Raw genomic sequence first — 17,115 nt, 5'->3', positions numbered from 1 at the left:
GGTCCACTGGAAACCAGAATTCTGAATTGCAACAGTAGGCTCCAGTGGTTTCTTGTCTACTTAGAATTATAAAGCAGACGGTTTAGGCAGAAAGGTGAAGGGCCATCTCAGATCCAGCACCTATGGACAGAACTGGGCCAGCTGTAATTTTTCTTATCTTCACAGCTGCTGACTGGGGTGCCCTAAAAAAGGACCTGGGTGGTTGGGCTTGACAAAGTCCAATTCCACCTTATGTATCACTTGGTAGGATTGTTCTCCCCAGATCAAGATGACCTTGAGATTTAACCTGAGGTTCATTCAGACCTCCAGAAGCAGATTTCAGGGAGGGTAATAAGAACAGAAAGGTAACACACAAAAATTCCCAGAGAACCTGCCAGCACATCTCAATACCCATGAGTGCCCACATCGGAACCAGCAGTGAAATTGAGCACCAGCAGGCAGAAACCAGAGCTTGGCTGGGAGGCAGTGCCAGGATTTCTGGGGTAGTGGTGTCCTAAGGCCCCACTTTTCCTCTTGGAAGGATTCCCTGAGTCCTCATCTCAAACAACACTGGAGTTAGCCCCTGCCTGTTGCCCGGACCACAGCAAAGATGTTCTTACCCTAGGTCTCTGACCAACCTCTCATTGGGCCCTGATAATTCCCACTCAGATCTCACTTTGCTAGGCCACAGATGCTTCCCAGAGAATCTGGGATCAACTGGAGCTCCAAACCCTCTCATCTTGCTTTCCTGGTGACCGGAAGGCAGGGGAACCAGAAGTTGACAAGGTGGGCTCCGGAAGTCAGGGTCTATTACACAGATAAAATCTAGCTGCACGAGTTAAGGGTAGACTTGGGCTCTGTGCCCCCAGGGGCCTCACTAGAATCTCCTGAACAAACAGAAGTGTGGAATAAATAAATGGGGATGGGTGGGTAAGTGGGCATCACTGCCTAGTTACTCTGTCCCCTTGCCATTGCAGTATCACTTTTCCCCTCCCGGGGTAGATGAAGCGGTGTTGAGCCTATAGAGAGTTTTGTGGGACCTGGATAATCCCAGGCATCTGGTTCCCAGATGAGAGATCTATTTTAGTTACTTAGGTCCATTTCCCAAGTCCTTCTCATCTCCCATTTCCTACCCCACCTGCTTTTCCTAACTGAATAAATCCACTGTTGTCATGGAGACAACAGAGTATTAGCAACTCTACTTCTTCATAGATCCTTCCAAAAACCAGCACTAGAAAGGGCCCTACTCCTCGCTCCCTAGTGTGTCTGGCCCAGGAGTTGTGTCTGAGAAAATACAGTATGGTATCTGCAATATCTGCTTTGCCCATTCAGCTTCCTCTCATTTTTGTGTGTTTTCCTTGTCCAAGTTTTACCTTCTTCCTTAGGAGATTATGCTTAATTTGACTTCTTTCAGCCAGGGATCCTGAGTTTCAGTGCACTTCAGCCTCCAGGAGGGATGATGTCATCAATAAGGACAACAGTTGGAGGGGTTGTGCTACCTTCATGCAAAGGGCAGACACAATTCTCCCCATGCGACAGATGAGCAGTCTCAGCCAAAAGAGCCTCGGTGGCTTGCTTAAGGTCACCCAACCCGAGTGCAGAGCCTGAGCAGGAGCCCCCTGCAGCTTTCCTGTGCAAATACTGCCACCTTCAGTGGGGTCTGTGTATAGAGACTGAGCATGATTACTACTACTATTGAGCACCAACTGTGTGCAAGGCTCTTAGACTACAGATGTCACCTGAGTCTCAAAACAACTTAGGGAAGTTGGTATCAGCATTGTCATCACCTCATAAGAAGAAAACTGAGGCTCAAGGACGCCGGCAACTTAATGTCATACAGCTGCGGATAAGCACAGGATTTGAGTTTGAAACTGGGGACTGCCTCTTTCAAAGTCCACCTTCGCAACCAGAACAAAATTTGACCTCTACCTAAAAAAAAAAAAATAGATTCAAGAGGGGCTCTTCCCTTAGCACTCATCAAAAACATAAATTCCACTCTTTGGGGCCAGACATTTCTTTCCTCGTTGTCCTCTCCTCTTTGACTCCAGCATGACCCTCTGCTGGGTTTTATGAATGAGGAGGGGGAAAATGTCATTGAAAAGTTCAACAACTTTGAATTCCACTTCTCTGAGTGATAGATAGCTTTAATTACTCTGAAGTACTCAGCCACTCCACTCTTCTCCCCAAGTCATTAAAAATAGATTTTCCGTTTGAACTCCACTCCACCAGCAGGTCTCCGGATAGTCAAAGAGTTCTCAGGATACAGCCCCAGGGTCATCTTCTGGCCGTAAGGTTGCATGTTGCTGCAGTAGAAATCACAGGCTCCACAACCTCCAGCTGGTTTTCTGGGGGTTTGTGCTTTCTTTTTCTTAATGACATTGGTCATATGATTGTCACAGCTCAGAAGACCGGCAGGGGGCTGGGTTGATGTTTATTTTATGAGGATTTAAGGGAATGTCATACATGACTATTGATTTTTAAAGAACTGGATCTAACACTGGGAACAAACAATAGTGAGTTCACATTAATTACTGGGAAGCTGATCCATAGGAAAGACCGGTGCTGAAAATGTATGCTCAGGTGTGCTCCCTGATGAACAGGTGAGATGGGTGAGACAGGTGTTGCTGTTTTCGCTTTAAAGATGAGGAAATGGAAGCTCATCCAAGGCCACACAGTGAACTGCTGGCAAGACCAGGACAGAAAGCCCCTGCCACCTTCACTGCCCTCACTGTGTTCCCTGAGGTTTCCGTGGCATTCCTAGGAGGCTCTGGATGGAACCGTGCAACCTGCTCAGAGCCACTTCCGTTAGTGTTCTGGTCCTGCCTGGTTTAGAAACATGTAGAAGGGATCTTCTGTCCTCACCAGGCTACTTCCCGCTTCCCCTCTTCATCTGGCTCAGATTCACCAGCTGAATTGTGGTTAGCAGAGAAGAGTAAAATGAGCTAAGAGGCATGCAGTGGTGGTGGGGGGGGGGGGTGTGATTGCACTGTCCAACAGCCTCAGCACACACCTGGCACCCCCTGTCTAAGAAATCGAGGTAACCTGACAGCCAGCTGTTGGGGCCACCCCAGAAGAGGGGCCCTCCCTTTTTAGTATGCCTCTGTCTCTACCTCATTCCTCAGCCTGGGGGTCAGAAACACCTGAACTCTAAGTCTTGTTTCTGCCACCCACGAGGCACTTGACCTTGGGCAGGTTACTTAACCTGAGACTCAATTTTCCAAAAAGTGGGCCTCAGAATGCTTCTCCTACAAGGTTGGTGTAGGGATTACAGGAGATAAAATAGGTGAAGTGCCTGGCATGCAGTAGGTGCTGGATAAATGACCACTATTATTATTATTATTATTATTATTACTGTTATCCCTGCTGCTCCATCCCATTCAGCAAACTCAGTCAACTGCCCAGCTCAGAGCAAGATGGTGCCAGCCAGGAGCCTGCCGACCACCAGTAGGAGACCTCAGCCCCCATCACACCCCTCCCCAATCCTGAGAGGCAAAGCCTCAGCACTCCCTACCCCACCCACTCCCTGCAGGGGAGATGGAGGTTAAGATGCTGTTTCAGGCCCCCAATAGACAACTGGCTCTTTCCCTGTTAAGGACAGGAGAGAGGATGGGTATTTTTCTGGGGAGACGCTGAGCCAAAGGGGTAGCGTTCGAGGCATACCAGGAGGCGGGGAGCCTGGCCCATCCCCAGAGGGTCCACTCCAGCTTTGGTGCCTGAGAGAATCTGGCCAGAGTAGGAGGCTGGGCTCGGCCTCCCTGACTGACCATCTGCCTATGTTCGTGTCCCTGTGAGGACTCGGAACACTGGCCCCATCTGGAGCAAAGGACAAGCCTGAAAAGAGAGACTCCAGCTGCCCATCCAGTCCATCAACTAACAACTCAACTGCTGGGTGCTGGCAAGCTGTTGAGGGCTGTGGAGTCAGACAAGTGAAAGAAAGCCTTGCCTGCTCTCACCCGCCCTCGGGTTGCTTTCCGCTTCCTGTTCCCTGTCTGGCCTCAGCCTCTGTCTCCTGGAACTGACCCCTGAACCTCGTCTCCCTCCTCACCCTCGAAAAGATGACTACAGTATGTCACCATCACGGGCAATGGAGACTGTCCTCCAACTGGCCACTTCTCTCTGCACTGCGAGATGAAGACCAGGATTAAGCCAGCCCTTGCGGCCTCTGTTTCCCGGTGGATCACGTGGAACATGCCTATACCTCGCCTTCTTCCTCCCTGGGGAGCTGTGCAGGCCTGTGAGATAATGTGTGTCAAAGCACCTGGAAAATGCTAAAAGCCTCTCCCGGTGTTGTGATTGCACGCTGGGTCTCCATGGGGCCTCTGCTCAGTCTGCCCTCAGCCATGTGTGCACATGAGCATCAGATCTTTTCTTGAAAACAGGTTGCATTGGGGAAAAGAGGAGAAGTGGGTCTGAGACCTACATGCTCCAAGGCAGCGAGGGTGTGCTGGTAGGGGGGACCACCAGGGGAGGTACAAAGGAAAGGAGAGAGGGTGGGGGTGCAGTTGTGTTTCAGCTGCTCTGCGCTTTGCCCCAGGCCCTGGGGACCAGGAGGCTGTGGATCAGGGCAACTGCACGCTCCAGCCAGGCTATGTGTGTCACCTCCCACCCCTGCCACCTGGCTCTCGGCACTGAGAAGGGCTCTGTTCCTTTCCTTGTGTCAGGAAGCAGGGGACACGTGTGGGGACAGGTGTACTATCTGGCAGAGGGGGAACAGATTCCAGAGAGGGGGGGAGATTAAATGCTCAGTGCCCAAGGGGCCCCTCCAGCCTGGGGAACAGCTTTCCCTCCCCCCTCCCCCCCAACCCCATGGCTCTCTTGCACGATTACAAAGGAATGCTGCAGGCCTCTGAAACACCAAGTGTTCATGCCAAAGCCCCGGGGCGAACCTCTGCTCTCTGTCCTTTGATCCGAAACTGTCCCTTGACTGTACCTCCACTGTGGCATCTATCCCACCAGATTAAAATGACATGTTTTCTTAGTTTCGTCCTCAATCAGCCCATGGGCTCCAGGAGGGCAGAGAATGCAGCACAATACCGAACAGAGAGCTTGACACACTTAAATGCTCAGTAAATGTTTAAGGACTACATGGGCCCCGGGCACAATGCATTGTCAGGATCCTAAGTGTTGTTCTTTCAACTCCAACGTTTCTGCTGTAGAGCCCTCCAGGCGGTCAGAACCCTGTTGCTCCTTGCAGGTGTCCACTCAGGGGCAGAGATGGAGCACAGGTGCTCTGCCCCCGAGTGCACACACTAAAGGCCTCCTGCTCCTCACTCCTCCGTGGGCACTCCTCGCTGAAGGGGGATGGGTCTGCACCCGATGTCACTGGCTGACTGCTCAGGGCCTCTGTCTAGTGACAACAGGCCCTAGAGGCCTGCCTACCCTCACCTGGATGGCCAAGCCCTGCAGGTCTGCCGTGTTCTTCAGAATCTCCAGGGATGAGGCTGGTTCCAGCAGTTTCCTCAGTGACTTGTCCCCACAGCCAAAAATAATCCTGTATAATTTTCCTTGCTGTGCTGAGCGTGACACCCCCTGGGCTACCCGATGTGCTGAGGCAGTCGGCGGGGAGTCACCCCAAACTCTGCAAGCCCTGTGGAGCCCTGCCAGCATAGATTTCCAGCCCCCACTGAATCAGGCCAAAGAAGGTATGAGATGCGGGGCCCAGGGCCAGAGGAGCCAAGAACACAGTATGAGTCACCTTTAATTAAGAGTATTTCTTAAGTAAATGACTTAATAGGACAGTTATATTCATTAGAGGCATAATTACAAGACATAAGATCAAGCAGGGAAGAATGCAGAGTGTGAGGGTGGACTCTAGTCTGAAGCGGCTCCACGGTCCTGGGGAGAAGGCCATGGAGGGGGCAGGGGCAGGGCGCCCTCCGACTGTGGGCTTCTCTTCACCACATGTGCTGGCCGACCCAGCCACCCTTAGATCCCAGCACTCAGCGAAAGGGGTGGGGAGATTCAGGCATAATTAAAACATAATCATAATAAACAAACACTAATTAAAGCATCATAGAGTGCCCTATTAAGCTCTGAGTCAGCCCCTGACAGAATGCCACCTGATGCGGTGGACACTGTTCAAGAGAAAGCTCCCCTCCCTTCTAGAGCTTCCAGAGACAACTCCCACCCCCTCATCCCACCCCACCCCACTGGGTTCTGCAGCCAGGGCCCCCCTGCCACCTGGGGTGCAGCGTGAAGAGCCCCCTGACACTGGAGGCTTGAACTTGGTCCTTTAGGGCCTCCATAGACTCAGAGTTATTAAAGCCAGTTTCTCCCCAGATATAAAGCAGTCCCCAGAGTACATGTACCCACCTCCCCCCAGATCAGTCCAGTCCCTTACATAGCCCTATGGCACAGTCTCACTCCATTTCTTCCTGGTTCCAGGGGCCCGACATTTAATAAGACTTCCCAAGGTGTGCGCTCGTCTGTATCAGTGGTTCTCAACTTCAGCGTTCATAAGATCAGCTGGGGAGCGAATTCTTTCCGGGCCCATCCCCAGACTTTCTGATCCAGCAAACTCGGGCCTTTCTGTCTCATAAGCTCACGAGTAATGCCAAAAGTGCTGGCACAAGACCCACTCATTGAGAGCCACAAGGCCACCTCTTTTTGGAAAACATTCTGGTAGGAATGACAAGCCATGAGTCAGGGGTCGGAGGTTACTACTTGAGGCAATGTGATATCATGGCTGGTGGCTATGGCCGGATGTTATCTTTAAACTGTACAAGTTATGCAGGACAAATGCCATAAACAGCCTCAGGGAGGAGTTAGGTAAACTGTGGGAAACAGAATCCTGAATGTCAGAAGTGGAAAGACTAGTGCCACTTGACCAAAAAGTGACAGGATAGAGAGCTAAGAGTCTTCGTACAGAGTGGGGCAGAAGTAAGTTTACAGTTATGAGTACGAGGTATACAGAGTTTACTCTTATATTATTATTAATGATTGCGTTATTTTCCGTATGAACAACTGTATACCTACTTTGCCCTGTCCTCTATATTCCGGTCTTCTCAACCTTCCCCAAGTTAACCCAAGCTTGCCTGTACCAGTGCACACCCATTGCCCCCTGGCCCTCACGCAAGGTTTGCTGAAGACACTCTGCTCTCCTGTGTCTGTTCATGCGGTTCTCTCCACCTGGAACCCTCTTCGTTTGCATAAATATCATGCACCCTTCAAGACCCAGACACCCATCATGTCCATCATGAAGCCCTCTTCAGACTCCCACCTGGAGCGGTGCTGTCCCGTAGAAGTAAAAGGCGAGCCACAAGTGTGAGCTTTGCGTGTGAATTTCACGTTGCTCTCAGCCAGATTTTAAACATTGAGAAGAAACAGTCAAAAGGAATGATGAATTTCACTTAGCCCAATATTGACTACATTTTTATCTTTTTAACATGTCAGTAAAAAATGATTAACGTGAATTTTACTTTTCTTTTTACTAAATTTTCAAAATCCCGAGTGTACTGTGTCTCTCTAGCACCTCTCAGTTAGGACCTCTCGGATGCGCACAGCCACCCGGGCTGGTGGCTGTCACGTTGGACAGCGCAGATGGAAGTGTGTTCTCTCTGCTCTGAATTCCCTCGGCCCGCTTTTAACACCTCTTGTAGAACACCCATCAGTCTCTTGTTTTTATTGCTCGTCTGTTTGCAGCTCGAAGATGATGGCTGTGTTTTCATGCTGCTGCTGTTTTTATTCCACTGAAGTGCTTAGTGCTGGCCTGCCTGTGGGACATGATCGATGAATATTGGCTGATGAATGATGAATGAATGTAGCCACACATGAATATAGCGAAGACAGGGAGCCCATGGTAACATCTGACTTCGAGGGTCTCCTCCCAGTCCCTGTGACATTGCTCTCCTCTGGTTTGTATATGGTCGTTAGACCTTTGAGGAGAGAGTAATTCAAGTTTTAGGACCCACCCACCCCCGATAAGTTTCCTGTTTCACTTTGCTCTTCAACTCAGTGCTTTAAAAAAAAAAAAATTCCCACCAGGAGGGCCCAGGAAATAGGAAAAATAGTTGTGCTGTTGGTTTCATGTTTGGAGAAGAACAGGGTTCTCACTATCTCCGTGGCACTTGGCGTGAAAGTGGGCTTTGTTGCTGGAGACACTGCTCCCATTCAGGGCCCCCTCGCCCAGCTGCTGAGAGCCGGGCTGTGTTTTGACAGACGGGCCGAATGCAATGCAGACAGTTGTTTTAATTTCTAGCCAGATGCAGACATCACTCACACAGAGCCCGAAACCCAAGAAAGGAAGGCCGGGCACGGGGCTGCTGCTCTCAAGCCTTGGAAGGTGGGCCGGAGGGGGCCCAGCGGAAGCCAAGCGGGCAGCTGGGGTCACAGATATCCTCAAGGGCTGAGCGTGCCAGGTCCGGAGAGGTACACTAGGGGAGTGTATGGCAGGCACCTGTCAGAAAGGTGCTTCTGGTAAGAATGACAAGCCATGAGTCAGGGGTCGGGGGTTCCTCCTTGAGGCAATGTGATATCATGGCTGGTGGCTATGGCCGGATGTTATCTTTAAACTGTACAAGTTATGCAGGACAAATGCCATAAACAGCCTCAGGGAGGAGTTAGGTAAACTGTGGGAAACAGAATCCTGAATGTCAGAAGTGGAAAGACTAGTGCTGCCTTCCTCTGGGGGCAGAAGTCCCTTCACAGCCTCCTAGACACCCTTCCCTCAGACTCCGCCTACACATCCCACCAGTGGGAGTTCCTTCCGGAATCAAGGTCTGGGGCATTAGTGGACAGCCTTGACTTTCTTCTGTTGAGCTTTCCTGAAACTTTTGACCTGTGAGTCTTATTGCAGCCACACTGCTGCCCTTCAAACACTGGAAATAGCCTCTGTGGCCAACTTGAAAGTCATCTTTTTTGAGCCAAATAAACATGCCAGGTCCATCAGCTGTAGCTCAGATGCCACATCTGGGTCTCACCCCATGGTGACCTCCCTTCTGGGAAGGGTCACTGGTGGAGCAACACCCCTCTTGGGTAGGTTGCAGACAGTTGAGAGGGGAAAATCCCCAGTGTGGGGTGGCCTCTCTCAATCTTGACATGCTGTCTATTTCTGCAGCCCGTGAGCAAATTAGCCCCTCCAGCGATTCCATCAGCACGTCAGGTCAGTTGGACGTGGAGTCCACTCAAACCCACAGGCCTGTTACGCACAGGCTGTTTCAAAGCAGCTATCCCTCAGCCTCCACTTAAAGTATGAATTTTTAAAACCAAATTGTATTTGGTTTTAAAACTTCTCCTTGCATTTTCTATTTTTATTATTAACAGAAGGGTAAGGATGTTTAAAGCTGATGACACCACTCACTTACAGAAAGCTCTTGAAATACAGAATCTTAAGTGTTATGATACTGTAAGAATGGGGTGGCGCCCGAAACAGAAAAGGAAAGCTGGTGAGGCAGGTGCCTGTGGTCTTTTGGCCCTGGCTTACATCCCACCAGCCTCATCTCCACCCCACCCATCCGCAGTGCATTCTACGCTTGTATAGACTGAACTTGATTACTTTTGTGCACCGTGATCTTTCAGCTTGGAATGCCCTTCTAGGCCCCAGTCTTTCTCTCACTCACCCTTCCGTCCTTCCTCCTGACAGGTTGTATTGGGTGCCGCTCTTCAGGCTCCCAAGGCCCCCAGGGCACATACCCCATCCCAGGCACAATGGAGAGCAACTCTCAGTTTGTGGTTACCAACTTCCACTGGACTACAGGCTCTGCAGGGGCAGAATCTGTGTCCAGTTTACTACCGTTTCTCTTGAGCGTAGCATCAGAGCCTCCACACAGTGACATCTAATAAACATGTGCCACACGAGCGGTGCTAGACTCCACGCCGAGCCTCTCAGGAGGGTGCTGTGAAGGCATCTCCGGCACATCTTTTGCCCCCCTGACAGAGGCAGAACACCGTGCTGCTGGACCACAGGTTTCGTTTTCACTTGAGCTCACACATCCAGTGGGTGGGGAACCTCTATGCCCTAACAAATGAGAAGCTATTCCCAGCCCAGCAAGTGTTTTTGCTGCCCAGCAGTCTCCTGCCCCAGCCAGCCACAGGTACCTAGGACATTATCAAATGGAAAACTTCAACCTGCTGACCTTCTTGTCCAGCCTTCACGTCACACACGCTGGGCAGATAGGGGTGAATAATGTCCAAACAGGCCCAGCTCAGGTGTTGCCGGGCACCACCAGGAAGCCGGGAGGAATAGGAAGGGGCTGTACTCTCTGGGGGGCCAGGAGCTCGATCTGAAAATTCCCACCTTCCCCAGCAAGGCAGAATGAGACAGGCAGCTTGTCTCTGTGGATATTCCCATTTAACCAGACTTTTCAAATGGTGGGACATTTACTAAAGAAACTGAATTCAGACATCAGAGAATGGGATAATTGGATCCAGGTGGTAAGTTCGTTCAGCTCTAAAGAGACTGTACCATATGATGAGTATTATTTGATAGGAAAAGTTTCTCCTTTTAAAATGCTTTCTATGCAGGCAGGATGTCTCAGCCCAAGCCCAGCTGAAAGCTCTTCAGAGACAAGTTGGTGGCACGCAACAGCCTTTTAAGAGAGTTAACCATTTTCAGCACTTGCCAGGACAGGCCCAGCTCTCACGAGGATGTGGTGCAGGCAGAAGGACACTGGAGGTTTTGCTTCACATCTGGGAAGCCAAGGAGCCGTGACCGGCCACATGAGAAACACATCCTACTTAGCTATACCTACCTGTGCCAGGCAAACAGACGGCAATATTGAGGCCACAAATGTATCCCCCGGTGTCACCCCTTTAGGGATGGTGATAGTGCAAGTATGGGTAGGTTGTAGAGGAGTCTGAATGCACATCGGCAAGGTGTCACCACCAGACCCTAACCATGACGTCTTCTCTCTCCACCAGATCACCAGGGTACCCGTGGAGTCTTGCGAACAGTATACAACTTGCGGGGAGTGCTTGAGCTCGGGGGACCCTCACTGTGGCTGGTGTGCCCTGCACAACATGTAAGTTTGGGGCCATTCTGAAAAAGGGCCGAATGCACAGGGCCAGGTACTTCCCTGGGAATGTCAACGAAGGCTGTGACTGCGGTTGGCAGGCGGGGAGGCCTTTGCCTCTGCTAACCAGTCATCCAGCCACAGCAGGAGCACCGAGAACAGCGAAAGGAAGACGGTCGCGGTGGGCCTCCTTCCCAGCTCAGCGCCTTTGCCTCTCTGTCTTGCATTCCACTTGCAAAGTCTGCCCTCCCAGCCACTCTCAAGGCTGTACCTTGTCAGTACAGGAAGGGTGTGGTGTTGGAGGAACTCACACGGGAAGCTGTAGAATCTCTAGGTTTCCCAAGAAACTTCTGGGTGTGTCTCCTGCTGTGAGCATGCAGTGGCCTTGCACTAGTGTCAGAGGTTTGGACTCCACTTAGCCGCTGTGTGACCCTGCATGATACACTGACTACTCTGGGCCCCTGTTTCCCCGTCGTTCAATAGGGAATAATGCCTACCTTGCAGGTGAGTTGTGAGGATTAAATGAAATAAGCAATGCTCTGGAAATAAGGAAGCCCACAATAGGCTACACAAATCAAAATAATCACTATGGACCCTGAACTCGGGATGACCCTTCTGGCCTCATTATTTGAGGATTCCAAGAAGTCCTCATCCCATTCCAACTGGCCTCAGATTCCAGTTCGGAAACATCCCCTGCCCTTGAATACCACCTTGATAGAAATGCAAAACTACACTTAAACTTCCCAATCTGAAGAGCCTCGGAAGGAGAGAAAAGGGTGAAAACCCTGAAAGGCAGGAGCTGACTAGGAATTCTGTTCCCCAATGGCATTGGAAACTCCATGGCTCCGTGCCAGCCAGCAAAGCATCTCTATGAAATGTTCCGGGTTTGAGTTTGGGGTAGAGGCGGAGGCGGGGGCCAGAGTTCAGGGGCCCGCACAATAGCTCTTGGCTTCCAGCCTCTGCAGCAGGTGTTGGGAGGGCTACAGAGGGAGAGAGGGAAGCTGGCGCCTCACAGATGCAAAATCTGGACTGGATTGGAGCCCACAAACACTGGGTTTCCCGCTTGGGTTTGAAGGGAAGAGACTCCTCAAAAAGTTTTGCAAAATATGCTCTTACCAGAAACTGATACTGAGTCACCATTTAGGTCAGGCAAATAATAAAGATGTTGATGACACTCCTGTTGTGTCCCAGGAGTGGCAGAAGGGGCTAAAATTGGGTTCCCTTCAGTGAGGCTGACTTGCCTGCCAGCGGGTTCTCTCTCTTCTCAGGAGGATTTCTTCCTCCAGAGAACCTGACAGCCACCCTGGCTCCATGTCCTGGGTTACCCGCCCTCTCACTGGGCAATGGGTACATCCAACTGCACCACCCACTCCCTGCTACTCCTCGCTCTGCCCACCCATCTTCTGCCAGCATCGCTTCACACCAAAGTTATGGATGAGGATTTTCACTTACTCAACAGCACGAACATGTGTGTTCCCCAACTTGTACTTGTGCCTACAAACCTATCTGCAATGCCTGTCTCCTGCTGGCCCCAGACCACCCTTGTCATCCTTCTGGTCAAGGTCAGATGTGGCTACTGGAATGACTGAGCCACACCCTCAGAGTCTTAGACTTCCTCTGTCTGCCAAACTCCTTACCTGTCCTCAGAGACTCCCAGCTCCACGCCAGGGCATACCTCTCCTTCCAGCTAACTCTGCCTTCCAAGAGCCTGTGGGGAACAAGCTTTTTCCTGTTTATACCCAGAGCTTTCTCCTTTTCTGGTTGTTCTCTTCTCCACCAGCTCCTCCTGCCATCCTTCTGACCTGCCACCACCAGCCTGCCTGGTGAGGGAATGAGGTGATGGGCCCACCTCCAGCTGCCAGGCCTACACGCTGAAGTTCAGTGGAGGCAGAGGGCTGAGGGAGAATGCTAAAGAACCTCTGGATCTGCAGGGGTTTGCAACCTTCCTGTCTCTTCTGTGCGCCTTGCTCTCGCAAGTGCGTTATTGTCTCCAGGGCTATTTATCTCTGTTAGGGCTGTTGCCATAAATAGTATGATAAAAAAGAGCCATTTCAGTGAGTCAATGAGATAAAGGCTCCAGTCAAGAGCTCACTTTAGAGCTATCTTAAGGATTCACTTAAACCTCCATAATTCTTTTCTTTGACAGCATTCATATTTAGATACATTATGGGCCTGGAAAGGAAGAGGAAGAGCTGGGGGGAGTTCCGTGGGAAGCACTGCCCTATTGTGGAATCTGTGTCCCATGCTTGGCTAATGGTTTGGGAAAGCACCAGCGTGTTCCTATGTGACACAGTGGCAACCAAATGCTCCTGCGTGTAGGAGCCACCATTCCCACCTTTGACCACGGGCAAAGGAGCCTAGAGCCAGAGATGAAGACGTTGAAAGAAACAGCCACACAGTTTTCTGACAGAGGTAGCCCTGGCTGCGACTCCTCGTCTGTCTCTCCGTCTCCAGGCATTATTTCACACCACAAACATCTATTTAAAAGACACGGGGTGACAGGTAGAATATCTTAGTGAATAAAACACAGTACCTGCCTTCAAAAGGCCATTAATCCAGCCACAAGATCACATTTACACTATCCCATATGGCTGAGACCCTGTCCAGATTTTTAAATATGCCTGGAGATGAATAATATTAATAGTCATCATTAATATTATAATAAGGGCTACCAGGCCATTGTCTCAGCACTAACTCATTTAAAAATTTTTTTGTTGATTGATTTTTACAGAGAAAGGAGGGAGTTCTTGTATGTACCTTGACTGAGATCAAATGCTCAACCTTGGCATATTGGGATGACACTCTAATCAACTGAGCTACCCAGCCAGGGCCTTTAAAAAAAATTTTTTTTTTTACTTATTGACTTTAGGGAGACAGAGAGAGAGGGAGGGAGGGAGAGAGAGGGAGAGAAACATTGATTTGTTTTTCCACCTATTTATGTATTCACTCTTTGAGTCTTGCATGTGCCCTAGCCTGAGATGAAACTTGCAGCCTTGTTGTGTCAGGACAATGCTCTGACCAACAGAGCTACCCAGCCAGGGCCTCTAACTCATTTAATCCTTTCAGCAACCCTAAGAGTTACAGTCACCATTTTAACATTGGGGAAACTGAGGTACAGAGCGATTAAGTAATTTGCTCAAGGGGCCATAGCCAGTAGGCAATAGATCTGGGTTAGAACCCAGATAGCCTGGCTCCAAAGGTTATTGCTTAGCCTCTCGTGTGCTTCTTGTGTTTCCCGCTTCCCCTCCCTTGCTCATTGAGAAGTCTATAAAGATGCTAACTAGAGCTATGCTTTATGTCTAAACCACATCTCTCATTCTGGGAGTTAATCCCACTTCCCCTTAGTCTGTCTTTAACTGCAATGGAGACCATCTGGGAGGCACCCAAGCCTCTGGAATAAGAGAAAGTCATAACAAGAAGACCAGCCATAAGCCTCAGAGCAGCAAACCCGTCTTACTTACACATAGGGGACAATGGAGCCCAACAGATGGGTCTCAGAGGCCTGATCTCTTGTGAATCTGTGTCTGTGGCAGGTGCTCCCGCAGGGACAAGTGCCAGCGTGCCTGGGAACCCAATCGATTTGCTGCCAGCATCAGCCAGTGCATGAGCCTCGAGGTGCATCCCAGCAGCATCTCGGTGTCTGAGCACAGCCGGCTGGTAAGTAACTCACCCAGGGACATGGTGAGGACACAGAGCATGCACATGTGTGGGCGGGTTCCTTTAACACTTACACAGAAATCTGTAAATGGATTGTGCTTTATATGCTCCAAGGAAACTATTTATAGAAAAGCTATGGCAACTCCTACTGTAAAGGGCACAGCCATCTTCCATACTCCTTGTAAATTCATTACTCATTGATTTGTTTCATAAGCCTAGATTTTGCATTTAGTAACAAACATCTACAACATCATGCAATCCGATAGCAAACAATGCATTCTTTGGTGTATGCTAGGTTGACAATCCTTCACGATACAGCCTCTCATGGAAACCTGAGAGTTGCAATTGTGCATGTGTGTGAGAGAGAGAGAGAGACAGACACAGAGACGGGGACTTAATTCAGTCTGTGGGTGCTTAAGAGAATATTAAAGAGAGTGAAATAGCCCTTAACCACCTGTCGAAGTGCAACCCAAAATACTTCATGTCCTCAGGCCCTGCACAATTATTTCATTCTGAAGTTTTATGAGCATTCACGAATGTTAATTAGTCAATGAACCTTCCAAGATATCCGTTCATTCATTCCCACAGGGAGATTTTGGCTCGCATGGAGCCGAGGAACAAACAGCAGAGTTTGTACCTCAGTCTCTGGGCCCCATGGAAACGAAACTGGGACAAGGATTCAGCAGCAAGCAAATGTATGGGAAGGCGAGATGATACCCATTGTGACTGAGAAACCCGCTGCTAATAAATCCCACCAGGTGCTGTTGGAAGACAAAGGGAGACCCACAGGGCTGCTGTCCCCTTGACCACTCATAGGCACTCCCCACTGCCAGAGGGAGCCAGTCACAATTTTTATATATTGTTTTAAATACCGCTTAGATATTATAGTGTGGTAATTGAGCACAGACTCATTTTAGAACAGCATCTTGCCATTGGTTTCTCCATCAGCAGTTTCTTCTGACAATGTGGGATACTTTTACCATTCAAAAGCAGGGTGTTCCAACTTGAAAAGGCTGGACACCACTGGCCTAGATCATTGGAACCTGATATAGGTGACGGCTGACATCATCCACACTGCTGGTGTCCTCGTTCCTGCTTTCTCTCATCCTGTAAGCGCCTTGTGAAGTGACTGCCCCCCTCCGGGGGAGCTGTCAGTGAGCAGAGAGCCCAGGAGGGACAGAAAAGCAGAAACTCGAGCACCTCTACCACACTGATAAGCAGCCCCTATGACAGCCAGAATGAGGAGCTAGCTGTCTTCCACCAACCTGGTGAACTCCTGGGGATCCTCCAGGCTGGTGATGCTTACTCTCCCCTGAGCCAGGGCTAAGGTGAAGGGCCTGGATCATGACTTGTTTTAAAGCACAGGTGGCACACACAAGGCCCCCAGGCCGAATCCAGCCCTCCACCTTGTTTTATCCAGCCTAGGACCTTGTTTCTACTTGGCCCTTTGAAGGCAAGGCTGATGTGGCCCCGGGTGAAAGTGAGTTTGACACCCCTGCTTTAAAGTTTACATGGTTTCATGTCAAAATGAGCTGTGCCTGAGAAGGATTTGGGTATCTTTCCCTTAGTACCTGACACTCCAGTGCTTTCTGGTACTGGACAAGACTGCAAAACAAATTCATGACAACATTGACCCTGCACACCCTGGCAGCCCTACTTTACAGCGTCAAAGTCAGAACACCTGCATCAACACCCTTCTGTACAGATGAGGTCGGGGGAGACTAGTGGGCCAGTGGGCAACAGCAGGGACAGGGCCAGGACTAGGGAGGGCCCAGGTCTCCGGGCCCTAGGGCTCTTCCAAGGGCATCATCCCTGCGCTCCTGAGTCTCTCTACTCCTCCCACAGCTCAGCCTGGTTGTGAGTGATGCTCCAGATCTGTCTGAGGGCATCGCATGTGCCTTTGGAAACCTGACGGAGGTGGAGGGACAGGTGTCTGGGAGCCAAGTCATCTGCATCTCACCTGGGCCCAAGGATGTCCCTGTCATCCCTCTGGATCAAGGTAAGAAGTGTCTGTCATGAGAGTCACAGGCTGGGAGTTGCCCTACAAGGGGAACCAGGAGCAGAGGGACACGGGGTGGGGGTGACAAATACCAGCACAGAAGTGGCCCAACCAAGTCTCCTTATGCCTAATACCAGTATGGGCTTATATAACTTGTTTGGGTTTGGAAACAAACTGTCATGCACCAAAGTGAAATTTAGGAAGAAGGAAACCCCTTGCTTTCGTTTGGGTCAAGGCTGCACAGTGTACCCAGTTTTCCTAGACTTCCCTTCTGGGAATGGCCGTGGCTTCGGCCATTGGTTTTCAGGGCGGTTCTCACCACACAACCGGAGGCTTGAGGGGTTCTGGCCTAACACTTATAAAAGTCTTTCAGTAACTGCGCTTGCCTGACCAAGGCAGGTGCTCTGTGGGATCTGATTGATTCCTTCTTTCCTGAGCCAGAGTGTGGCAGTATCGGGGTGTCCGCAGGGTGAAAAGGACTCTTTGGTGAAGAGGCGATTCGGGCAGGTCCCACCTACTATCTGTGCCCCG

At 50.3% G+C, this 17,115-nt stretch overlaps 1 protein-coding gene across 1 annotated transcript in view; it reads left to right on the top strand.

Moving 5' to 3' along the window:
* The window catches only part of PLXNA2 (plexin A2), a 211,449-nt gene that overhangs the window by 123,698 nt on the left and 70,636 nt on the right, over positions 1-17,115 (top strand). Inside the window, exons 5-7 of the mRNA XM_028530930.2 lie at positions 10,837-10,937; positions 14,462-14,585; positions 16,431-16,584. Coding sequence (XP_028386731.1) covers positions 10,837-10,937; positions 14,462-14,585; positions 16,431-16,584 — 379 coding nt within the window. The remainder of the gene's footprint in view (positions 1-10,836; positions 10,938-14,461; positions 14,586-16,430; positions 16,585-17,115) is intronic.

Source organism: Phyllostomus discolor, chromosome 14, assembly GCF_004126475.2.
Source record: "Phyllostomus discolor isolate MPI-MPIP mPhyDis1 chromosome 14, mPhyDis1.pri.v3, whole genome shotgun sequence".
In the NCBI taxonomy this organism is placed as follows: domain Eukaryota; kingdom Metazoa; phylum Chordata; class Mammalia; order Chiroptera; family Phyllostomidae; genus Phyllostomus; species Phyllostomus discolor.
The sequence above is the reverse complement of the archived record's forward strand: the minus strand, read 5'-3'. Positions and strand labels throughout refer to the sequence as shown.